The following is a 27,218-nucleotide window of genomic DNA, read 5'->3' on the forward strand; positions in this document are numbered from 1 at the left end:
ATAAACGTCAGTCCATACATTGTGTATGACCGTTGGCCGCCTATTGTCGACAGAGGGGAAAGCCTGTTAATGGCTACTCCGTTTAGTTGTATCCTCCAAGAGTTGCCACTCGTGCATCACTCGTGATTTAACAATGAGTTGTATGGACTCATCGCTCGATCAAAATTTTACATAAAAATTTTAACTTTACGAATTTGCTAATCGATTCCAAGTGTTTTGTGTGGCGAGTACCTACTTTCGCCTGCCTCCTCCCAGCCGTTGTAAAAAGGTCCCGCGATATTTTTTATCTGTGGTTCAGCGCGCCGTTTTTTGGCTTGTCAATCGAAACCACGCAACAATTTTATTTCGATTTTTGCCGTAAATTTAAGTAATTTCTTGATGTATTATACGAAGAAACATTGCAATCGATGCTACACGTAAAGTTGCGTGAAGTCTAAGCTCGGAGTGCTCGAAAATCGGTGTGATATTCGTTGTTCCGTCGCAGTGACCCGCGAACTCATATCATGCCTCTGTTGAAAAGAAAAGCGTTTGAGAAATCCAAGGCGTCCGGGTACTTGCGGGACGACGATGAGGTCTTCCACTGCGAAATCACCGACGAGATCTTCAAGGACTATGAGTGAGTATTAGTGATCATGAAAATCCCGCGCATTTTTGGCGCAATAATAGATAATTGTGTTTTTGGTCGGCTAGAGAGAACGCTGACATTGTTAACGGGCGGGAGACAGCGTAATTACGTGAGCGTGACACGATGTTCGGCGCCGTCGACGCCGCGCGAGGCCGCGGCGTTATCTTTATTCATGTTATTGTTGTTATTTTGTTTACAGAGAGTATTGTGAGAGGATTATATTGGTTAATTCCATGGTGTGGTCATGTGAGATGACAGGGAAGAACAACTTGACGTACGCAGAGGCGCTGGAGAGTGAGAAAGCTGCAAGAAAGTCACTCAGAGACTTCCCTATGGAGCTTAGGATTCCTATTCTATACTTGGCATCGAAGACCAAGAGGAGTTCGTTTGCTGAGATGTCTGAAGATGTGTTCAACTACGTGAGGGAGAGATTCTTTGTGGGGGAGACAGTGGAGGCCTGCCTGGAGGGGGACTCCTGGCAGGAGGCACACATTCTCTCCATCACAGCGCAGAAACAGCCTCCAGGAAGGTTAGTACTTAAATAATAAGGATGATAAAATAACAAACATTTAATTGTGACAAAGTTACAGTGTTTCATGTGTTTTCACTCTTATCTGATTCTGATCTGTCTGTTAGATAATTAGTGTATTTAAATAGTGTAGTGTAATTAGTTGTAATTGAAATTGAAATCATTTATTGCATATCACATAGCAGGTACAGGTGTTCTTAAATATAAGCTGTTCATGTGACACCCTGTTATTAAGTCACAGCAACATACTGCAACATATACTAATCTAGTCTAAAATTGTACATAATTATTTACATATGGCTAATAATTAATTATTTTACATTTTGATAATATCTGACATGCACAATTTGCACAAACACTAATTAAAGATTTACAGTTACAAGATTCACTACACAAAAGAGATATTATATACAGGGTGGCGCATTCAGATCGCTCAGTATGGGAAAATCTGAAACTATAAGACATACGACGATCTCTTCTTAGGAACCATGTCATTGATTTTAGTAACAAGAAAAACTGCATTCATACATTTAAAAAAAATGTGTACTCAGCTCGGGAATCGAACCCGGACGTTTTGAAAAAAAAAATCTAAAATTATTTCTATTTAGATATCGATTGTGTAGGTCTTCAGCAGTAAATGTTACTATGAAACATGATGTCTGAAATGAATAAAATGCATTGTTTTCATATCCTTTAATTTATTTTAGTATGTTTTCGAAATGGCCACCATTTTTTAGGGTTCCGTAGCCAAATGGCAAAAAACGGAACCCTTATAGATTCGTCATGTCTGTCCGTCTGTCTGTCCGTCCGTATGTCACAGCCACTTTTCTCCGAAACTATAAGAACTATACTGTTGAAACTTGGTAAGTAGATGTATTGTGTGAATCGCATTAAGATTTTCACACAAAAATAGAAAAAAAACAATAAATTTTTGGGGTTCCCCATACTTCGAATTGAAACTCAAAATTTTTTTTTTTCATCAAACCCATACGTGTGGGGTATCTATGGATAGGTCTTCAAAAATGATATTGAGGTTTCTAATATCATTTTTTTCTAAACTGAATAGTTTGCGCGAGAGACACTTCCAAAGTGGTAAAATGTGTCCCGCCCCCCCCCCCCTAACTTCTAAAATAAGAGAATGATAAAACTAAAAAAAATATATGATGTACATTACCATGTAAACTTCCACCGAAAATTGGTTTGAACGAGATCTAGTAAGTAGTTTTTTTTTATACGTCATAAATCGCCTAAATACGGAACCCTTCATGGGCGAGTCCGACTCGCACTTGGCCGCTTTTTTTTCAATACATTTTACATAAAAAAAAATTAAATGTATGAATGCAGTTTTTCTTGTTACTAAAATCGATGACATGGTTCCTAAGAAGAGATCGTCGTATGTCTTATAGTTTCAGATTTTCCCATACTGACCGATCTAAATGATGCCACCCTGTATATTCAGAAAATTCACTTATATAGTATAGTAGCATTTATTTCAATAATAAATAAATAAAATAAAATTTAATAGGAATGATTTTAGTTTCTTGCTAAAAAGTTTTAGTTATTCTCGTTTTGTATTGGTAGGTTTTAACCAAAATGCCAAGTCAACATTGCCAATTTAATTACAGCAAAGTGCTACTCCCCGGATCATCATACTGCTATGAAGTGGAACAGTACCAAGAGGACAACCCAGCGGGAGGCAAGATAGGCCTCGCGCCTCACGACCGCGTGCGCCGGCGCAAGGGAGTTTATTCCAGGGACAAGAACCGGCTGTTCCTCAAGCAGTTTGTACAACAGTCTGAAGGCATCATTGTCATCAAGGTTAGTTTATATGTCCCACTGCTAGCTATAGACTTACTGCACAAAACCCAGTGGGAGGCAAGATAGGGCTTGCGGCTGTTCCAGAGCAGTCTGGAGGCAACATTGTCATCAAGGTAAGACTCCATTGATGACTAGCACTCGCAATGAGCGTTTAGTTTTCCTGAACAAAAACGATTGCTGATTGCTTTCTTGCCGTTGGTTGAACAGCAACTTTCGTTCATTCCTACGTCACAGAACTAAGGACAAAGAAATAGTAGGTTGAATAGCCTGAATCTTGAATCAGTAAGTTTTTTCTATCATTTTCTTGATATAAACACTCCGGAACACTAGAATTTCTACAGCTACGGTGGTCTCCAAAAATGAAGTGCACTGGTTTCATGGTGTCAGAAACACGCTGGCCGTATACTTGATTGGCACATTCTAGACATGGTATTAAAAAGAAAATTAACTGGTTTTTACGCTTTTTTAAAATTGAATAACCTATTTCCCGTAACAAATTTATTATGTCATCAAAACTTTTACAAACAACTTATTTTTACAGAAATCTGCACTAGAAAAATACAACATAGGCAAAGTGAACTTCGACCAGATATTCACCGGCTCCCCGCCCGAGTTTTCCCCCTCCAAGAAATTCCTCAAGTCTCCCCCTGCCAAGGCCCCCGCCAAGCCGGGCTCCGCCACCAAGCCGGGCTCCGCCACCAAGCCGGGTTCCGCCACCAAGCTGAAGGCCAAGAAAGGGACTCCGGATAAAAAGGGACAGCAGTCCATGGACAAGTTTCTTAAGAAGACAGATAAAAATGAATGTAAGTACACGTCTGTGGACGCCATTTAGGGAAAAGGATCCAGTCCACAAAAATCTGTAAATCTATTCATATTCTATTGACAGATTTTTGTGGATTGGACCCTTTTCCCTATATGGCGTCCAGTCTTATCCATATTACCTTGACCTATATGGTGGAAAGATTTGCTGACTATGGATGAGGTCTTGGTGGCTCAAATGGCAGGGTGCTGGAGTATATATGGTTTAAGAACTTTATTCTCAAAAGAATTTACAAAATTCGTATCGGTCTATCTAGATTGATACGAATTTTGTAAATTCTTGAGTTCAAGTCTCACCCAAGCCAGTAATTTTTCCACTTTTAAATTTATTCTAAGCTTAATAGAATCGTTCGCAGACGTTTCTGCTAGTTAATAATTAAAACTAATCTTGATGTGTTGGTACCCGTAAACTAAACGTAAAGATGTGTTAGTAGTAAACCCGTGTGTAGCGAACAGAGAACCAGCCTAGCTGGTTGTTGGCAGTAAATGAGTTAATAGGGAATATTATGCGAAAGTCTGCGTAGGGGGCGCCACTCCCACAATAAGTCACAATCTAAGGGTCTACCGCAAACGAGGGAGTCGAAATTTTGTTATCTAACCTCTCTATCACTCTTGCATATTCGAACGATAAAAAGGCAGATAGCTGAGTTTCGATTTCGCGTTTCCCGGTAAGCCCTTTGTAAACAAACTGCCTTGATGTATAACATATAGTACATACTGTACCTTAAACTGTTTTTTGACAAGTTTTCACAGACAATCAAATATGACATTTCATATTTGGTTGTCAAAAAACAGTTTAAGGTACAGTATGTATATGTTACTCTATGGCAGCGGTCGGCAACAGGCGGCCCGCGGGCCGCATTGCGGCCCGCGAACCTCTCGCTTGCGGCCCGCGAGCCTCCCTGGCTATTTTGTATGTAATATTGACAAACGACAATGTCTGCTAAAGTCACAAATATAACCGAAGTGCGGCCCGCGTCAAATTCGTTAACTACTATGTGGCCCTTGGCTGCTAAAAGGTTGCCGACCGCTGCTCTATGGTATACTTAAGTCACTAGTGCTGCACTCTGGCGGCAAAACATGCCAGTAATACTCCCTATTGAATTTATTTACATACAATGTGAAACTTGACAGCAAATGACCGTAAAGTTCTAACATTTGTTTACCAGCACCCAAGCCAAAGACACCATCGGACCCGAACGCCAAGAAGGGCGCCCAGGAGCTGGCGGCGAAGATGCGTCGTGCTGAAGAGGAGATGCGGCAGCGGAAAGAAGAAGAAAAGGCCAAGAAGAAAGCGTACCTGAAGGAGTGGCAGAAGGTTAAAGAAGACCAGGAGCTCGAGGATCATAAGGTGACATCATATCCTTCTCAATTCATAATTCTTTATTGCAACCATGGTACAGTATAGATGTCAGAATAAATGTACAATGTCTCACATGGACCCTGTAAGGGCACAGCATCATAGCTTACTTCTAACTAATGACATATTATTATAGTATTTTTTGTATTGTATGTAGCAAAATGATCTCTGTTGAAGACCAGGTTCCTCCATAGGGATCTGTTCCCCGCTAAGCGCATGGCCTCGTGCAGTTTTAATTGCATAGGTGCAGTAATTAGAGCACACCATCTAGTAGGGAGAGCGCCCTGAGGCCTGGTGCCTTCAACTTTGCCCATCATAATAACGCTCCAGGCTATCCAGGGAGCGAATTGACCCCTAATCTCACTGTTTTTTGCCTCTGCCCTACTTGCCGTCGAAAGTCGCAAGGGCAGTCATCCTTACACCCTAAACCTTAAATGGTCACGTTCAACGAGCGATTTCAGAGGAGGATTTTTTGTGGAATGTAGTTCACTACCGATTTTTTTCTCTATAGATATGTAAGGTTTTAAAAAAAGAATAGACTTTTATTGAGTTGGAAACACGCTTGGAGTCGCAAGCGTCAATAAGCTACCGAAACCGGTTCCAACGAAGCAGATTGTATCTGTGTCACCAATGCCTTATAAATAAAAGCGGCCAAGTGCGAGTCGGACTCGCCCATGAAGGGTTCCGTATTTAGGCGATTTATGACGTATTAAAAAAAAACTACTTACTAGATCTCGTTCAAACCAATTTTCGGTGGAAGTTTACATGGTAATGTACATCGTATATTTTTTTTAGTTTTATCATTCTCTTATTTTAGAAGTTACAGGGGTGGGGGGGGGGGACACATTTTACCACTTTGGAAGTGTCTCTCGCGCAAACTATTCAGTTTAGAAAAAAATGATATTAGAAACCTCAATATCATTTTTGAAGACCTATCCATAGATACCCCACACGTATGGGTTTGATGAAAAAAAATTTTTTGAGTTTCAGTTCGAAGTATGGGGAACCCCAAAAAATTATTGTTTTTTTTTCTATTTTTGTGTAAAAATCTTAATGCGGTTCACAGAATACATCTACTTACCAAGTTTCAACAGTATAGTTCTTATAGTTTCGGAGAAAAGTGGCTGTGACATACGGACGGACAGACAGACGGACAGACAGACAGACAGACATGACGAATCTATAAGGGTTCCGTTTTTTGCCATTTGGCTACGGAACCCTAAAAATAAGCATCAAAATTATTATTATTAGATGAAAAATTACATCACATTTCGGACAGGAATCTCTTTTGTTCCATATTTTCAGCGGTAGAATAGGGATGTTTCCTGTACTTAAAATAAATTATTTCAAACCGTGCACGAAATACAGCACCAGATAATTATTAGAAAAACATAGACTGCAGCTATTTTTAAACACAATTTGTATTTAATAAATCGGATTGATATATAAAAAGTAGGTGAGTTTACCGTGACGCTACATTAGTTTTCATATAAATTCCATATTAGCAAATCGTTTTGACAGTTCTAAAAAAGAAGCTGATTTGACTAATAGGAATGTAGCCTATTGTGTTTATACAAATTGATTATCCTAACACCGTTCTTATCTCTCACCAGATCATTCCCAAAGGCACCCCCATAGACATGGAGGGCATACCGCACGAGCACTTCGGGGACTTCTTATCTGTGCTCGAGTTCGTGCACATTCACGGCGAGACGCTCAAGGTATCTACAGTTCTGCTGCTATTGCTATACTCAGACTTTTGGTGGGGTTGTTTACGGCATTCGGCAAGAGGGGGGCCATATTGAACGTGTAATGCGCTAACGTAACTGCTTTTATTTAATTTACTAACTTTTGCTGCACCAATTTTTTCCCTTATACAATGAAATGATCCTAAAATGTTATGAAAAACGTTTCCAAAGCCATTTTTTATTAAATTTTAGGGACAATTACACTCGACCAGTATTTTGTCTGCCAAAATTGTCTTTACAAAAAAGAGAACATCTTAAAACAGTCTTCCTCTATCTTTCAATAGCATTTCCCTACATGTACCGACCCGTCTAAAAATAAGTTATGTATATACCAAACCATTTGCTAGCAGTCAAACTTAGAAGACTCCATAGTTAATTTTAATAACTTATAACTTGTTTGTTTAATTTTTTTTTGTAATTCCAAAGGTGAAGGACACCCTCCACAACGGCCTCGACGTGGAAACGTTCCGCAAGGCTCTGACCCTGAAGCAGCACGCGGGCGTGTTCAGCGACCTGGTGCAGATGCTGCTCACCACCATCTTCCAGCTCCAGGAGGACGAGGCCGAGGACTACAACGAGAGCGGCGGCATACAGGAGTCCACTGGTAAGAGGGGCACCAACCACGAGGCCAGAGATCAAAGACACGGCCTCGACGTGGAAACGTTCCGCAAGGCGCTGACCCTGAAGCAGCACGCGGGCGTGTTCAGCGACCTGGTGCAGATGCTGCTCACCACCATCTTCCAGCTCCAGGAGGACGAGGCCGAGGACTACAACGAGAGCGGCGGCATACAGGAGTCCACTGGTAAGAGGACCACCAACCTCGAGTCCAAAGATCAAAGACACGGCCTCGACGTGGAAACGTTCCGCAAGGCTCTGACCCTGAAGCAGCACGCGGGCGTGTTCAGCGACCTGGTGCAGATGCTGCTCACCACCATCTTCCAGTTTTCTGAACCGCAAAAAGGCAAATATAGTGGTTGTAATGATCAATACTCATGATCAAATTTAGAGGAGCGCAAAAAAAAGGTACTAATTTTGAAATTACTATAAGTGTTGTAATTCAGTAATTAAACCTTTTTTTCGCGTTCCTCAAAATTCGTCCGTGAGTATAGTTGAGTTTTAATTATTTGGGTGACTTGAAGAGCCGCAAATGTAGCTCCAAAGAGCCTCACGCTACTTGCGAGCTACTGTTTACTGATCCTTGATATAGGGTGCGTCTATATCAGAAATATTTTACAGAAAAAAATCACTTTTTCCTGAATAACAACTTCGCACAAATACTCCTTATCTGCGAATTATACCTCTCCTTACTTAGTATACTTTTCTTTACAGATTATGAACCTATGACCGAAGGCATGGATAAAGCAGTGGAACTCGCTACGAAAGCTAGCAAGTGGTCTCAAACATACCTCGGCACTCCGCTTAGCAAGCTACCGCTCGACCCTACCACAGTCAGCGAAGTGCTCAGGTGGGTTGCATTTTCTCTCTATCATAAGCTTTTTTTTATTAAGAACACGGACTACACGCCAGCAGGGCGACGCAAGCGCGCCATCACTGTCGTCTAAGGTTGGTCCAATGAGCATTTCGTCTCACTTTCTCCCTAAGCAAAATGTGAGACGCAAATACACATTTGAGAAAGAGATTGGACATCTGTCAATAATTAATTCCATCTGGAATACCACCCTAAAACAGGTTCATTCAAGTCTATACTGTATCCGTTTTGGTGCTACAATCCGAAGGAGTAATTTATAGGGAATATAGGGTATGGAAGACACTGGTTGCCAGCTCCAAAAATGATACACAATTTGTGGCATGATATCGTACTGAGGGCGAATAGCAAAGAGTAATATGTTTTATTTTGCCAATTAATGTTTTCTCTTAAAAGTGTTAAGTGTGTTCTCATAAAAATTAATACATACAAATATCTTTTTATTTATACGGGTACGTCTGTTTGGGTAAGAGAATAATAGATTGGTACGCTTTCCCGCTTCCCGCCGTAGAGTCATCATCGATCTAACAAGTAATCTTCCGTTCCAGGTTGCACCTGCTGTCGTCAGGCGCCGCCCCGGGCTCGCGTTGCGCCACGTGGCGCTACCACCAGCGCGGCGGCTACAGCAGCCACGATGACGCCGGCCTGCGTCTCCGACTGCAGCACCCCGACATACTCCGCACCATGCTCACCAAGCATGTGGCTGATATGTCGCTAGGTTAGTAATAGAAACACACTAGAGGCCACACAGAACTTTTTTTTAAAATTATAAATGGACTGTGGTGTAGTATATACTTAGTACGTAAGCATTGCATATAAAAACATGTATCTTGCCCAATTGGATCAGAATAAATCATGATCTTCATCGAAGCTGTTGTTTGATTAACGCCGTCCGTACATGGCGACCCTGCCTTTTAAGGCAGCGGTATCGTTCCGCGAGTGCAAGGTTGAATTAAGATGTGAGGACTAAATAAACTAACACTATGTGAACTATCGTTGAAATCAAACAACAGCTTCGATGAAGATCATGATTTATTCTGATCCAATTGGGCAAGATACATGTTTTGATATGCAATGCTTACGTACTAAGTATATACTACACCACAGGACTTACTCATGGCCACAGACTAGACGAGGCGAAAAAGTGGCCTACGAGGGAGCGAGCCTGCCCAGAAGGTGCCAGAAGGTGAACGAACTGCCTGAGGCAGTCTGACTCGCTAGGAAAATGCAAGGGCGGATTTAGCTTAATAGTGAGAAGGGGAACACCTGACTGTTTAGAAAAATATGTACTGTTGTCCTAAACCCAGCCCAGGGGGTCATGACCCCCCTTTCCCCCTGGATCCGCCCATGGTGCGTAGCTGTCTGTGCTTTCGCCTCGATTGAGGCACGCTGAATCGTTCTCTGTAGACCCATTATGTGCGTCTCACATAAACACCATAATTAGGGTTCCGTACCCTAAGGGTAAAAACGGGACCCTATTACTAAGACTCCGCTGTCCGTCCGTCCGTCTGTCACCAGGCTGTATCTCACGAACCGTGATAGCTAGACAGTTGAAATTTTCACAGATGATGTATTTCTGTTGCCGCTATAACAACAAATACTAAAAACAGAATAAAATAAAGATTTAAGTGGGGCTCCCATACAACAAACGTGATGTTTGACCGAAGTTAAGCAACGTCGGGCGGGGTCAGTAATTGGATGGGTGGCCGTTTTTTTGTTTGTTTTGCTCTATTTTTTGTTGATGGTGCGGAACCCTCCGTGCGCGAGTCCGACTCGCACTTGGCCGGTTTTTTTACATTCAATTTTTAAGGGGACGGTATATGACGTTTTCGATTTAGAGCTCACTTTGTGCAATCAATTTGTTCAAGAAATGTTTAATAACTGCATTAAATTATACGTAAATTTGTTCACGAAGAAGCCGTGTACCGGCTCTTCACGGCATAATATTTTTTATTTGCTGTAATTCTCTACAAATCGACACTAAAAGTATCCAAAAATCAAAATATGGAGTTCCGTTTGAGCAACACGCATTACAGTTTTGCCTTTAACAGTAATTGAGTTGTTGTGTGATTTTGAAAGCTAGATAACTAAACTAGCAAATTATTATCTACTTATATTTTTACTCACAAATATAACACAGAAATTCAATCCCAAATGTAAACTTTCGTACAATTTCCATACATTGACGACATCACTCACAATTCTTCTTCGAGTCAGATGGCCGCTGGCCTTGGATCGAAGCAGACGTGTACGTCGTCGTAGCTCGTTTTTGTCATTATTTAGACATTTCATCATATACGCATACGAAAATGTATACCAGTAGATAAATTGTATTTCAAAAAATAGGGTAAATAAATTTATTTAAAATTTGATTTGTTGTTATTTACAGGTCGTAACGATCGAAAACAGCAGTAAACTATCCTAAAACAATACGATTACAATTGAATTTAAGTAACTTGTTCCTTCAAAACCCGCTTAAAATGAAAAAAGTTTAAAGACTCGTTTTACTGATTGGGATTGATTTTCATTATGCTGGTATCAATTTTGCGTCATTAAAAAAAAGTATATGACTTCTGTACGTCAATGACATTTGATGTCAATTGTAATCTTGTATTTACGTTAGAGAATATTATATATTGATTTAAATATTACTTACCTATTAATACGAAGCGTAATTCGTTTAATACCTGAAAGTCTTAGTGTCTACACCTACTTTGTTGCCGTTCGTTCCGTCTATATGTGTGCGATTACGTGCTGTTCTCAATCATCAAGAAACAAGCCATAATCTTCAAGAATAAAATAACAGCAAGACCAGCATTTAGTACTAACTAGTTTTTGCGGATTTGGAGACAAGAGATGAAGCTTACAGGCTAATACCGCTGCGGTCTGGTTATTGTTATGTGTATATATCGAGTATTATATAAATTTACTATAAAATAACAATGTTTTATTTCAATGACATTATGTGCGTAGGTATGTATGTTTCGGTGATCATAAGAATTTTGTCCACACAATAATTGTGCAAAGCAGAGACTGCATCATGCTTTCTTTACGGTATAAGCGGTATGGTACCGTTATTATTTATCAATACCGGTTCGTTTTAAAGGTAAAACTATACCGGTTGAAATACAAAGTACGGTACCGGTATAAAATTACAGCAGGGACAACCATTTTTATAGGTGTACAGTCAGCTGCAGAGAAAAGGTACGACCAGATAGATAATTGTATGCAGGGGTGGTACCTTTTCTCTGCAGCTAGCTGTACCTAAACCATCATTGACCGAGCGTTGGCGAAGGTCTCCGTTTCAACTTGGGCAAAAATGCTTTCGTATGTCCGAATTCTTCTCCTTTGCATATCACATTTCTCAACTGATTCTCGTGAAAATTCGGTAGTCCGATATAATTATTCGGTTTCTTTTTTTTTTGAACAATTTAAAATAGGCAGAAATTGTCATAAAGGACTTAAGCGCCAGTAGGGTCTGTGACACTTAAGACCACTGCGATTATTAGTTACTTACTGGCCCCTATTTCACCACGACCACGGTGACAGGTGCGACAGTTGTCGACATCACTGTTGCTGACGTCACAGGCCTCCATAGGCTACGGTAACCGCTTACCATCGGACGGGCGATGTGCTTGTTTGCCACCAACATTTTAATAAATAAATAAACTCCATTATATTGCCACTAAAAAATTCTTATTTTGCGAAGCTAATGACAATTGTCACAAGAAACACGGCAACTGTATCGAAATTGCGACACAGAACTCATTTCCTGTCAAGACTTACCGAAAATTCTTTGAAAAATCTTGTGACAATTGTCACAAGATTTTTTCGCGAGAGAAATGTCTGTTTTATCCGATATAATAAAGTTTTTTTTTAATAATAGGTACAATGACGGTGGCAAACACGAATACGGCCCGCCCGATGGTAAGCGGTAACTGTATTATTAAATTGTACAACGGGACTTAATCGCGTATCTAAGTTTTAAGATTTACCTCCGACGTTTCGAGGACGGCGTTGTCCCCGTGGTCTCGGAGAAGACTGGCTTAAGTTGACATCAGCATCTTCTAACCGCGCGAGTTTTTCGAACTACCCGCACTTGGTCTTGTTTATCCGCTTGAACGTTTTGCGGTTCCGTTGTACAATTTAATAATGTGTAAAAATCGTGAAAGTTTAAATCAGTGTTAGCGGTAACTGTAGTCCATGGATGCCTATGGCGTCAATAACAGTGATGTTTTTGTCGTACCTGTCACCGTGGTGAAATAGGGGTCAGATTACGCCGCGCCGCGTGGAACGTGAGGTGCATTGGGGTAAATGCATACCATTCACTCGAGGAAAATAATCTCCCTTATAAGATCACTCGTGTGTCTGCCATTTTGTTAAAGCCAATTTTCACCGTAACTACTGGACTAGTTCAATTGAAATTTAGTACACATATGTCAAGTAAGGAAGTAGTAAGTCGGTGATCCGAAGATGAGTAACGTAAATAAATGAACTTTTAACTTTTTGGTATCATGTGACATATCAGATATAATACATAACTATAAGTAGGTGAGCAAAAATGTACCATAACCTAACTCAGAATTGTATTACATAAATACATATACAAAAAATAGTTCAACGCCAAAAGATTAATGGAAGACCTATGTCCTATTATAGGTGAGTTGGTCTTAAACAAAAAATACGCAATAAAAATGTGTAACTGTGGAACCCATAGTGAATCCTACTCGTACATGATCGGTTTATATTATGTACCTATAAGATATTTTCTACTTTATACTTTATAAGTGTACCTACATAATATTTACTTATAAGCAGTTGTCACGTAAAATATTTGTAGATTTTTTTGGAAGTATGTGTCACATCATCATCATCTTCCTCGCGTTGTCCCGGCATTTTGACACGGCTCATGGGAGCCTGGGGTCCGCTTGGCAATTAATCCCATAAATTGGCGTGGGCACTAATTTTTATGAAAGCGACTGCCATCTGACCTTCCAACCCATAGGGGGTAAACTAGGCTCTTATTGGGATTAGTCCGGTTTTCTCACGATGTTTTCCTTCACCGAAAAGCGACTGGTAAATATCAAATGATATTTCGTACATAAGTTCCGAAAAACTCATTGGTACGAGCCGGAATTGCAATTCGCACGCTGTTACCGCTAGGCCTCCAGCGATTTTTTTGAAGTATGTATAGCACAAAAAAAATATTTAGAAATGTAACATTTAAGGTAGGTAATTAAAATACGGTATAAACATTATTGGAGAAGACTTGGAGGAAGTGTCATAGGGATCTACATTCGATGCGTGGAAAACAAGTTCTTTTGTCTAATTATAATCCATCGGCAATCACGCGAGCGCATAAAACGAAAATCATTTTTTTTTCACTCCCTAAAACTCCCTTAACCTAATAACAGTAAAACAAAAAATAAAATATAGAGGGTTACCAACCAGCCAAAGAATTATAAGTAGATATATGCACTTATCCCAACGCACCTCACGTTCTACTCTGCACGGGGTTCATTGCCGCTCCTACCGCCGTAAGTAACTATCAACTCCTACATTATCAAGGCTACGATCGAAGATAATCGCTTCAGCACTGAAATAATACCGGTGGAATACCGGTATAATATTTTTTATTTTAATTGTATTAATTTAATAGTGAAACAAAAGGCGAATATACCACATAAAAGTAAATCGGTAAAGATATTAGGGGTACATTAGCCAACACTGTTTCCATATATTTTCAAATTTTATTTTGTCCGCCTTAATTAAATTTTGCACCCTGCCGGAACTTTATTTATTTAAATTCTCATTTAATTGATTTTGAGCCTTATGAAAAGTCGTATAGAGTAGTAAATAAAATTTTACATCTGACTTAATGACATCTGGTTTTATTCGGTTTAACTTTAGAAAACGCGTATCTCGACAAAGCCATAATGTAGAAAATTGTCAACAACCAAATGAATTATTAGAATTTAAATACGTCACGTGAAGCAAGATTCAATGTATTGTTTCTCTTTCTTCTTTCAATGGAACGCTTTTCCTAAAAGGAGGCCACTAAACTCAAAACGCTATCTTAAAAAAAAACTTGATGGGTCAGTGACCTGTCCCAGTAAAGTGAGGTAGTGTGCGTGAAGTGCGCTTGTGTGTGAAATGGGGTAAATTGACAGAATCTGAAAATTTACCCACCTCTACCGTCACCTTAAACGGCAACGCCAATGGTCCAGTGCGCCGTACATTGCGGATTTCCCGCTTGAAAATATTATGCATATAAGAACTATAAATAAAGCTCAAAAAACGAACTCCTATTTAACAAGAACTTCTGCCCCAAAGGCCATCAGTTCTGCGATCAATCTGCCCACTGCCACAATTCGCCCGTAGTTTGCAAAGTCGTTTCCTTAATGATTCTTATTGTTTTCTGATAAGAATGTATATTTATTTGACAGGCGACAAGTTCCTGATCTTACAGTGTCTCATGAACCAGATAATCAGCTACGCGACGGTGCGGGACGTCATCGAGGAAAAACTAGACGAGATGCGCAACACCAAGCAGGCTCTTAGGTCGTTGCATGTATGTATACTTTTGTTTTCTGTTTGTTACATGTTCAAGCAAAAGCTAATTGTCAAATCATTAAATACAGTTTCTAATAGGAATATCATACCTACTCTTGCGAATTGTGCTTTATATGCAACGCTTTAGTTATCCATTTAATTGCAAATACCAGGGTCAAATTGTACTGGTAACCATGGTAACTCCAGGTTTAACCGGTTAGTGGAATAGTGCAAGTGACGCTTAGTGTTGTTGTTGTAGGGGGTTGAATGGGGGTGGGGGTTAATACGGAAGATTAATGGCCCGTATTGATTGCGGTCTTATTGTCTAGACCAGAAGGTTTAAATTGTAATCACAATTGTGTTATTATTAGTGGCGTTCCATGCTTTAAGGGTTCTTATGCTCCATGTGCACATGGACCCTTCTCTGATGGAAAACCACATTTGAAGGCTATTTCGGAGCATAGTCATGAAACTGAAGATTTTGTATCTTTCCAATAAAAAAGTAATAGATATAGGGACAAACAAATTTTGATGCCAATTACGTAGATTGAATAACGTTATCTGACTTCATCATCATCTTCCTCGCGTTGTCCCGGCATTTTTGTCACGGCTCATGGGAGCCGGGGATCCGCTTGGCAACTAATCCCAGTAATTGGCGTGGGCACTAGTTTTTACGAAAGCGACTGCCATCTGACCTTCCAACCCAGAGGGTAAACCGGCCCGTATTGGGATTAGTCCGGTTTCCTCACGATGTTTTCCTTCACCGAAAAGCGACTGGTAAAATTAAATATCAAACGATATTTCGTACATAAGTTCCGAAAAACTCATTGGTACGAGCCGGGGTTCGAACCCGCGACCTCCGGATTGCAAGTCGTACGCTCTTACCGCTAGGCCACCAGCGCTTCATCTGACTCCATATTTGACAGATAAACGAGCGTCGTCGCGAAGCCCAGCTCCTAGCATCCCGACAAGAACTAAAAAAGGAGTACGCAGCCAAAAAAGCAGAGGAAAAACTCACCGGAGAAGCGGCCAAAGCCCACGATGAAGCCCTCAAGGCGGCCTTGGAGAACATGAATAAGGAGGGCGAGGGGCTGAAGGCGGATTATGAGAAGAAAGTCAAGGAGCTGAAGGTGGAGCTGTTCGATTATACGTCTTATGTCGGTGAGTGTAGAGTTCAGTTTAAAATGACTTGATAGGAAAACTAACTAAGGTTTAGTTTTGAAAGTTAATAAGGAGAGTGAAGGTGCAGTTGTTCGATTATACGTCTTATGTCGGTGAGTGTAGAGTTTAGATTAGAATGGCTTGATTGAAAAACTCACGACTAACTGAAGGTTTAGAAAGTCAAGGAGCTGAAGGTGGAGCTGTTCGATTATACGTCTTATGTCGGTGAGTGTAGAGTTTAGATTAGAATGACTTGATTGAAAAACTCACGACTAACTGAAGGTTTAGAAAGTCAAGGAGCTGAAGGTGGAGCTGTTCGATTATATGTCTTATGTCGGTGAGTGTAGAGTTTATATTAGAATGACTTGATAGAAACACTCACGACTAACAGAAGTTTTAAAGAAAGTTAACAAGGAGAGCGAAGGTGCAGCTGTTCGATTATACGTCTTATGTGGGTGAGTGTAGAGTTTATATTAGGATGACTTGATAGAAACACTCACGACTAACAGAAGTTTTAAAGAGAGTTAACAAGGAGAGCGAAGGTGCAGCTGTTCGATTATACGTCTTATGTGGGTGAGTGTAGAGTTTATATTAGGATGACTTGATAGAAACACTCACAACTAACAGAAGTTTTAAAAAGAGTTAACAAGGAGAGCGAAGGTGCAGCTGTTCGATTATACGTCTTATGTGGGTGAGTGTAGAGTTTAGTTCAGAATGACGATAGAAACACGACTAACTGAAGGTTTAAAAAGTTAAGGAGAGCGAAGGTGCAGCTGTTCGATTATACGTCTTATGTGGGTGAGTGTATAGTTTAGATTAGAATGGCTTGATTGAAAAACTCACGACTAACTGAAGGTTTAGAAAGTTAATAAGGAGAGTGACGGTGCAGCTGTTCGATTATACGTCTTATGTGGGTGAGTGTATAGTTTAGATTAGAATGGCTTGATTGAAAAACTCACGACTAACTGAAGGTTTAGAAAGTTAATAAGGAAAGCGAAGGTGCTGTTCGATAATATGTCTTATGTCGGTGAGTGTAGAGTTCAGTTTAAAATGATTTGATATGAAAACTAACTAAGGTTTAGAAAGTTAATAAGGAGAGTGAAGGTGCAGCTGTTCGATTATACGTCTTATGTCGGTGAGTATAGAGTTTAGAATGATTTCACGGCACAAGAAAAAACAGTAAATAATTTATTTAGTTTTTAAATTTGGTATGACAGTTGAAGGGTGGAATGTAAGGTGGTTATTCTTCGTAAACGCTCATCGACACTATTTTAGTTATTATTTGCTTGTCTTCGCCTGTCACTAAGTAACATTTGTGTTTGTTAGAAAGAGACAAAGCTAATTTTCAAGGTTAGAGTTTTTAAAGAGATAACAAAGATTATTTCATCTTTGTTAATAAGGTTTTAAGATTTGTATTTATTTTACAGGTTCGGACCGCGCGTTCCGTCGCTACTGGCTGAACCAGCACGTGGCTGGATTATTCGTGGAAAATGGCGCTGAAAGTCGCGGCCCGTGCCGTGATAAGATGGCCGACTTGCACAGAGAGCGAGGTAAAATTTACTTATAATTACCCCTTTATGTAATTACAATAAAATGTATATACAGCAGTGGCGGCGAGTCAAACATAGGCAAGCCAGTGCTAATTTAGCGTACATATTTCCTTTACAACCCTGCTCAGACGTCCAAGAACAGGCAAGCCGGTGGAAATCGGCTTTTATGGACGCGCCGCCACTGATATACAGTCAGCAGTAGAAGTCGCTAAGCGGGCGAGGTGTTCAAAACCTTGACGCGCTCTTATTACCTTAACAATAAAGTCGCGTCAAGATCATTTTGAACACCTCGCCCGATTTCTCTATGAACTTTTTCTCGATTTCGTGGTTGGTCTCTTAGTAAAATTTGCTCTACATGACTTATGTATTCAATGGGGTTGGCCGGTCGAATTATTTTGCAGATGGCGCCATCATAGCTTGCCCTGTCAATCCCTAGAATTGTGTCAATTTTTTTTTTATGCCAGCCCTTTAAGCCAAATCTCATAGAAAAAGGGGCAAGCTATGATGGCGTCATCTATGCAAACCTTTGACAGTTGCCAACCCCATTCGCAAACTATTATTAACATTGTATTGTCTGCAATTTTTTTTTATTTAGCCGGCAGCGACAAAGAGAACGAGTCAGCAGCGAACTCCCGCGGCGGGTCGCCGAAGAAGCCTCTCGCGCACATCAACGGGCTCGCCAACAAGCTCAACGGGCTAGAGGCGGGGCTAGCGCAGGCGCAGGAACTCATGCTGTGCACCGGCGACACGCCCACCTGCAACGTGCATGGCAAGGTAAACATCTGGCTTCTGAATACGATTATAGTCAAAGAAGCCTCTCGCGCACATCAACGGGCTCGCCAACAAGCTCAACGGGCTAGAGGCGGGGCTAGCGCAGGCGCAGGAACTCATGCTGTGCACCGGCGACACGCCCACCTGCAACGTGCATGGCAAGGTAAACATCTGGCTTCTGAATACGATTATAGTCAAAGAAGCCTCTCGCGCACATCAACGGGCTCGCCAACAAGCTCAACGGGCTAGAGGCGGGGCTAGCGCAGGCGCAGGAACTCATGCTGTGCACCGGCGACACGCCCACCTGCAACGTGCATGGCAAGGTAAACATCTGGCTTCTGAATACGATTATAGTCAAAGAAGCCTCTCGCGCACATCAACGGGCTCGCCAACAAGCTCAACGGGCTAGAGGCGGGGCTAGCGCAGGCGCAGGAACTCATGCTGTGCACCGGCGACACGCCCACCTGCAACGTGCATGGCAAGGTAAACATCTGGCTTCTGAATACGATTATAGTCAAAGAAGCCTCTCGCGCACATCAACGGGCTCGCCAACAAGCTCAACGGGCTAGAGGCGGGGCTAGCGCAGGCGCAGGAACTCATGCTGTGCACCGGCGACACGCCCACCTGCAACGTGCATGGCAAGGTAAACATCTGGCTTCTGAATACGATTATAGTCAAAGAAGCCTCTCGCGCACATCAACGGGCTCGCCAACAAGCTCAACGGGCTAGAGGCGGGGCTAGCGCAGGCGCAGGAACTCATGCTGTGCACCGGCGACACGCCCACCTGCAACGTGCATGGCAAGGTAAACATCTGGCTTCTGAATACGATTATAGTCAAAGAAGCCTCTCGCGCACATCAACGGGCTCGCCAACAAGCTCAACGGGCTAGAGGCGGGGCTAGCGCAGGCGCAGGAACTCATGCTGTGCACCGGCGACACGCCCACCTGCAACGTGCATGGCAAGGTAAACATCTGGCTTCTGAATACGATTATAGTCAAAGAAGCCTCTCGCGCACATCAACGGGCTCGCCAACAAGCTCAACGGGCTAGAGGCGGGGCTAGCGCAGGCGCAGGAACTCATGCTGTGCACCGGCGACACGCCCACCTGCAACGTGCATGGCAAGGTAAACATCTGGCTTCTGAATACGATTATAGTCAAAGAAGCCTCTCGCGCACATCAACGGGCTCGCCAACAAGCTCAACGGGCTAGAGGCGGGGCTAGCGCAGGCGCAGGAACTCATGCTGTGCACCGGCGACACGCCCACCTGCAACGTGCATGGCAAGGTAAACATCTGGCTTCTGAATACGATTATAGTCAAAGAAGCCTCTCGCGCACATCAACGGGCTCGCCAACAAGCTCAACGGGCTAGAGGCGGGGCTAGCGCAGGCGCAGGAACTCATGCTGTGCACCGGCGACACGCCCACCTGCAACGTGCATGGCAAGGTAAACATCTGGCTTCTGAATACGATTATAGTCAAAGAAGCCTCTCGCGCACATCAACGGGCTCGCCAACAAGCTCAACGGGCTAGAGGCGGGGCTAGCGCAGGCGCAGGAACTCATGCTGTGCACCGGCGACACGCCCACCTGCAACGTGCATGGCAAGGTAAACATCTGGCTTCTGAATACGATTATAGTCAAAGAAGCCTCTCGCGCACATCAACGGGCTCGCCAACAAGCTCAACGGGCTAGAGGCGGGGCTAGCGCAGGCGCAGGAACTCATGCTGTGCACCGGCGACACGCCCACCTGCAACGTGCATGGCAAGGTAAACATCTGGCTTCTGAATACGATTATAGTCAAAGAAGCCTCTCGCGCACATCAACGGGCTCGCCAACAAGCTCAACGGGCTAGAGGCGGGGCTAGCGCAGGCGCAGGAACTCATGCTGTGCACCGGCGACACGCCCACCTGCAACGTGCATGGCAAGGTAAACATCTGGCTTCTGAATACGATTATAGTCAAAGAAGCCTCTCGCGCACATCAACGGGCTCGCCAACAAGCTCAACGGGCTAGAGGCGGGGCTAGCGCAGGCGCAGGAACTCATGCTGTGCACCGGCGACACGCCCACCTGCAACGTGCATGGCAAGGTAAACATCTGGCTTCTGAATACGATTATAGTCAAAGAAGCCTCTCGCGCACATCAACGGGCTCGCCAACAAGCTCAACGGGCTAGAGGCGGGGCTAGCGCAGGCGCAGGAACTCATGCTGTGCACCGGCGACACGCCCACCTGCAACGTGCATGGCAAGGTAAACATCTGGCTTCTGAATACGATTATAGTCAAAGAAGCCTCTCGCGCACATCAACGGGCTCGCCAACAAGCTCAACGGGCTAGAGGCGGGGCTAGCGCAGGCGCAGGAACTCATGCTGTGCACCGGCGACACGCCCACCTGCAACGTGCATGGCAAGGTAAACATCTGGCTTCTAAATACGATTAAAACTGGGGATTACAGAAGGGGAAGGGTGAACAGGCACCATCTGGGCAGGCTCGCTCCATCGTAGGCCACGTCTTCGCCTCGGCTAGTCTGTGGCCATGAGTAAGCCCATGTATAATATATAAAAAAAATCACGGCTATGTTCCGAATCACGCCACAATGCTCACAACGCTTACAGTGCTGGCTGCCGGTCCGAATCAGTTAGCTAACTGAATTTCTTTTCGCGCCTGTCCTGTTATTGTCAATAATTCAAGTCATCAATGACGTCACGATATCTCATCGCTATAAGCGTGAATCGGTCCGAACTCAATTTTTTTGTGAACAGAATAGAAAACACGGATCATACTTAATTTATCTACCAAATTAATTTCTTTTTTTTTTTCAGGACGAACATCGGCCGTTCTGGTGGGTATACCACACTCAAGAGCAAATCGAGGGCCTGATCCAGTCACTCAACAAGCGAGGTTTGAGAGAGAACGACTTACGGCACAACCTCGAGTTGGACAAGGACAACATACTGGAGTACATACAGAAGTGTCCTCTGCATTTATTGAATCCGGCTGCTAAAGCGGTGAGCTACTATTTTATTTTCTACATTATTGTACTTAAAATCTGAACTGTGACACTGTCGAAGAAACCTTAATATATTCATACTTAGCTAGTATGAATATATTAAGGTTTCTTCACAGTTCAGATTTTCTTTAAATTTCTTTAAATTCAGCCTGAACTTATTCTTTCCATTGACCAATTATATCCCGCAAAGAACTAGGTTTTAAGAAGTTCACTGCCTTGGAGGATACAACTAAACGGAGTAGCCATTAACAGGCTTTCCCCTCTGTCGAAAATAGGCGGCCAACGGTCATACACAATGTATGGACTGACGTTTATCTGACATGGCTATTTTTACGTTACGCATACATTTGACGTTCCCTTCCCCCGCAAAAATCGGCAGACTGTTTTGTACAGAAAATTACAGACATGGCGTCTCCGTTTGATTATATCCTCCAAGTTCACTGCGATTGAAAGACCCCATGTGAAGTATGCTCAATGACGAGTTACACTTAGCTGCAGCGAAGGCGTTAACTCAAAATTTTTGTCTGATACTTCCAGCTTTCAGTTTCTTGAATAATTTTACGGTTTAGACTCACTTGTTTTAAGTCACTCGCGCGACATGTTTCGGAGAGCCTAGGTCTCCTTTGTGAAAACAAGTGAGTTTAAACCGTAAAATTATTCAATGTTAGTATGTCTCACAACAGTTTAAATTCGATTTCAGTTTCTTATCAAATCTTTCAAGTTTTTGGTCCACTTTCCGGTTTGTAATTGAACTAAAATTTTGTATACCTTTGTAACTTTAATGACCAGACAGACTGTAGTAAAACAACACAATGCAATTGAGTTTGATTCAATCCAATCGTCTTGAAGGGACTCTCCCTTCAAAACAAGGGAAAAAGGGCAAACAAATCATCATTGGCTTGCCCATTTTCCCTTCACTTGGGCTCTCTATCAATAGTCAATAGTCAAAATATACTTTATTCATGTAGGCCTAGCAACAAGCACTTATGAATCGTAACATACTTATAAATTATCTTAAGCTAATTATCAGAGCAATTTATTGATGTTATTATTCCATAAGAATATTGGATTATTATACAAATCAAATTAAACACAAATTGAATTAAATTAAGAATTTCACAAAAGGATCGTCAGACATGAAAAAAAAATTGTATAAAAAATACGTTCGTCATGTCATCATTCACCTGCTTTCTTCTCATATCATCTCTCACAGTCCAAACAAATATGAAACTGAAACCTTATTTTCTTTATTAAATAAATAAATAATAATAATAATGTGAGCCTATATATGTCCCACTGCTGGGCACAGGCCTCCTCTCATGCGCGAGAGGGCTTGGGCTATAGTCCTCACGCTAGCCCAATGCGGATTGGGGACTTCACATACACCTTTGAATTCCTTCGCAGATGTATGCAGGTTTCCTCACGATGTTTTCCTTCACCGAAAAGCTAGTGGTAAATATCAAATGATATTTCGTACATAAGGTAGGTAAGGTTAAGGTTCGTCTTTCAATCCGGAGGTCGCGGGTTCAAATCCTGGCTCGTACCAATGAGTTTTTCGGAACTTATGTACGAAATATCATTTGATTAAATAAATAATAAATAAAAAAATTATTCTTATTCTTTATTTATTTTTATTCTTTATTGCAGCCACCGGCAGTCCCGTCGACGCGGATGCACAAGTTCCAGCCCTCCCTCAACGTACCTGAGGACTGCACGCTCTCTGAGGCCCTGGAACTGTCTCTCAGGGACCACATCTTGGAGTTGGAGGAGAAGATCTTCCACGGATGCCTTGGAGTGCTCAAAGTTAAGGTAAAATTACTTCCATCCTTATAATACTTGCTGTTATAGGTCGTTGTTTTTAGCATTAGAAAGAAGGTAAACAATCTTGATGTGTATACTTGAATACTTATGAAAGCAAAAGAATTTAAAAGATCGTATATGATTTATAATTCTAACATATTTTCTGTGACTTATTTTTCAATGGTGATTTTTAATAAAAAGATATGTCAATATCGCGATAGTGTTAGCTGTTTGTGCGGTACTATATACGGCACGGTTACAGTGGATTTCTTTTTTTAGAAAAGCAGAAATATGAGTGATTGTGCTGTATAGTAACTACACTGCACTTTTATAGATTTTGTGATTGAAATCTTGTGAGTGCTAATGAAAAGACCCCTTCTTTAATTTTGAACAAACTAAGATTTAACTATCTTCACCTGCTGACTTCAGTCTTCATTACTTACTTCGCTGTCTCGCGACCCGAAATCTTGATCTCAACACTAGATTTTCCATACCTTTATATAGAATAACATTCAAACACAATGTATATTGTTAGTGAATAAAGTAAATGAATGAAATGAAAGAATGATTTCGCCATTCGTTCCTATCCTGTCTTCATTACTTGTACTGGATTCTGAAACACTTTGGATATAATGTAATATTTGTGTTGTGCAGGACCGTGAAGCGTGGCGCGGTACCATTATGGTGCGTGGATATGACAAGCAGGCCGACTACCTCTCGTGGGGGCCGCAGCGCCGGTACAGGGACGACTACCACACGCCCGGCGGTGGCACAGCGGCGCCCACAGGTAACCTTACTAATATCACTTGTTACAACAACAACTCGATCGTGTAAACTCATCAATGTATACTTACATCCTGCGCCGCTCCTACCCTTTATGGGATCTAGTCGGCAATTTTTTTCAGTTTTATTCTTTGGCTTCCCTTCTTCGAGTCGTTTCTGCCTTTTTCAAGTTTTTCTCGACGTATTCTTTCTAATGCTTTCTGTAACGTGATAGTATAGGTAAGACTGCAAAATTGTGAAAATTTTAAAGGGGGTGTTTTATCGGGGTCTCTATTGGTTCACATAAATTTTTTGTTCCGATTTTATCAGTCCATAACGTTTTCCATCATAATTTTTATTAGTCATATTGTCAATAGTCATAAAATTTAACAATATAAATTGGAGTTCCGATTTTTGCAGGTCATCATTATTGTTAGTCATAAAATTTGTTACTCATAATATTCAAAGTCCAGATGGTATACCATTACATAATGTTGAAGGCAATAAACTTGATTATAATAATTGTTGTAAGGTCTTTTATCGCAGGTTATAATGATAAGTAGGAGGTCTCTGTTGCTTTCCATAAATATTATGTTCCGATTTTTTTTAGTCCGTAACGTTTTCTATCATAATTATTATTAGTCATATTATCATTAGTTATAAAATTAAACATTACAAATTGCATTTCCGTTTTTTGTAGGTCATCTTTATTGTTAGCCATAAAATTTGTTACTCATTATATTCAAAGTCCAGATGTTACCATACCATTACATAATGTTGAAGGCAAATAAACTTGCTTTATAATAATTGTTATAAGGACTTTTTTCGCAGGTTATAATCTTAGGTAGTCACGTGATTAGTTAGCTATAACATTATTATGCCTACTTGTTTACATACACGCGTTTGTTTGGCCTACTGATTTCCCCGCCATTTCTTATTTTTATGTAGCTTATTAAGCCATTCCATCCCGCCAATGATTCGACGGAACCCCGCCACGCGGGGCTCCTATTTCTGCTCTGAGGGACACAAGGTAACTAACGAACCTACCTGAGGAAACAGGTTTTTTTTTGTTTGGCTTACTGATTGCCCCGCCAATTCTTATTTTTCATGTAGCTTATTAAGCCATTTCGTCCCGCCAACGAGTCGACGGAGCCCCGTCCTATTTCCGCTCTGAGTGACACAAGGTGACTAACGAACCTACCTGAGGAAACAGGTTTTTTTTTGTTTGGCTTACTGATTTCCCGCCATTTCTTATTTTTCATGTAGTTTATTAAGCCAATTCGTCCCGCCAACGAGTCGACGGAGCCCCGCTGCGCGGGGCTCCTATTTCCGTTCTGAGGGATACAAGGTAACTAACGAACCTACCTGAGGAAACAGGTTTTTTTTGTTTGGCTTACTGATTTCCCGCCATTTCTTATTTTTCATGTAGCATATTAAGCCAATTCGGCCCGCCAACGAGTCGACGGAGCCCCGCTGCGCGGGGCTCGTATTTCCGCTCTGAGGGACACAAGGTAACTAACGAACCTCGCTGAGGAAACAGGTTTTTTTTGTTTGGATTACTGATTTCCCGCCCCATCTTATTTTTCATGTAGCTTATTAAGCCATTTTGTCCCGCCAACGAGTCGACGGAGCCCCGCTAGGCGGGGCTCCTATTTCCGCTCTGAGGGACACAAGGTAACTAACGAACCTACCTGATGGGGAAATAAGTTTCTTTTGTTCTAATTAGTTTCTATACTGATCGCTTAAGACGTAATTTATATTAGGTAAAATCGTCTTTTATCATTTCATAACGTTTTTCATCATAACTTTAATAAGACATAATTATTATCGAAAATCATAATGAAATGAACTTTTAAATATCTAATAGTAGAGAGAGTAGAGTAATAATGACATAATATGAAGGAAGTTATTGATTTGGTTTCTTAGACGTAATTCACTTTAGTCATTAAAACGATAATGATTAAGGACCAATTAGTCCGTTAAAATATAAGCCTGAAAGTATTTCTGAATAATTATTGATACCTACACCTTTGAATGTTATACTCAATTTTATAATCTTTATGATTATAGTGTTTAATATTATAGCTCTTTAATATTATAAATATTAAACATTATACTTGACAAAAATTATAAACATTGATGTTTATGTCCATAAATCATAAGGATATCATTTTCTGACAATCGAAATTCCAAACAGTAAGTTTATGGGAAACAAAGGGATGACATTAAAAAGATATGATTAACGACCATTAGTACGATGAAATATATGCCTTAAAATATTTCTGAATAATTATTGATAGATCTTTGAATGTTATACTCATCAGTTTTATAACTTTTGTGATTATAGTGTTTAATATTATAGATCATTAATATTAGAACTATGAAACGTTGTACTTAACAAAAATTATGACTATTGATGATTATGTCCATAAATCATATGGATATCAATTTCTGAGTATCGAAATTCGAAGCAATAATTATGTGGGAAACAAAGGGATCCCGTTTTATCGACTAGTTATTAAAAGTGTAAAATAACACATTAACACAAATAACCAAAAATTTGCAGACAACAAAACCGACATACCAGCCATACCGGAGAACAAATACCGCGACCCCGGGCACTGCCTGGAGCCGCGGCCCAACGGCGTCAAGGCCGAGGCCGGCGCCGCCGCGCGCGGGCTGGCCGGAGCCCTGCTGCAGGTCGAGCAGGCCATACACCACAAGTACATCAAGCGGCCGCTGGGTGAGGGTCATTCTTATTCTTCCTAACATAATACCATTACACCGGGTTATTCCCACTAGTTACCACCAAGTTCTTACCAGTGGTAACTACTGAGAATTTTTTTCCCACCTTTTACCACTGGTAACTACTGGGAAAAATAATTCCCAGTAGTTACCACCAACTCGGTTTGGTGGTAACTAGTGGGAATTTTTATTCCCAGTAGTTACCACCAAAATTTTGTTAGGGTTAAATACTAATAAAAACAGTACAAAAAAATTAAAAATAAATATAGAGTGATTTAATAAATCATTATTAAGTCGATTAGTGTTTTAGTAAACTGCCTTAAAAGTGACGAAAAAATATTGAAACAGTTTAACTGGTACTAGTACAAAAACTATAATATATGCAAGGATAAATTTAATAATCCATTTAGATTATTTTTAAGTGATTTTATTCGGTAATTCAAAATCACTCTATATTTATACTATACTATTTTATACTGTTTTTATTAGT

At 41.2% G+C, this 27,218-nt stretch overlaps 1 protein-coding gene across 1 annotated transcript in view; it reads left to right on the plus strand.

Annotated features, from left to right (window-relative positions):
- The first annotated feature begins 197 nt into the window (after positions 1-197).
- Positions 198-27,218, plus strand: part of LOC134655836 (bromodomain adjacent to zinc finger domain protein 1A) — a 42,027-nt gene continuing 15,006 nt past the window's right edge. The window contains 17 exon segments of the mRNA XM_063511327.1: positions 198-616; positions 825-1,154; positions 2,780-2,972; positions 3,514-3,775; positions 4,961-5,142; positions 6,765-6,872; positions 7,326-7,503; positions 8,229-8,364; positions 8,934-9,103; positions 14,832-14,956; positions 15,864-16,098; positions 17,526-17,648; positions 18,244-18,422; positions 21,234-21,419; positions 23,069-23,230; positions 23,876-24,008; positions 26,550-26,726. Coding sequence (XP_063367397.1) covers positions 504-616; positions 825-1,154; positions 2,780-2,972; positions 3,514-3,775; positions 4,961-5,142; positions 6,765-6,872; positions 7,326-7,503; positions 8,229-8,364; positions 8,934-9,103; positions 14,832-14,956; positions 15,864-16,098; positions 17,526-17,648; positions 18,244-18,422; positions 21,234-21,419; positions 23,069-23,230; positions 23,876-24,008; positions 26,550-26,726 — 2,992 coding nt within the window. The 5' untranslated portion in view covers positions 198-503.

Source organism: Cydia amplana, chromosome 17 (assembly GCF_948474715.1).
Source record: "Cydia amplana chromosome 17, ilCydAmpl1.1, whole genome shotgun sequence".
Classification (NCBI taxonomy): Eukaryota; Metazoa; Arthropoda; class Insecta; order Lepidoptera; family Tortricidae; genus Cydia; species Cydia amplana.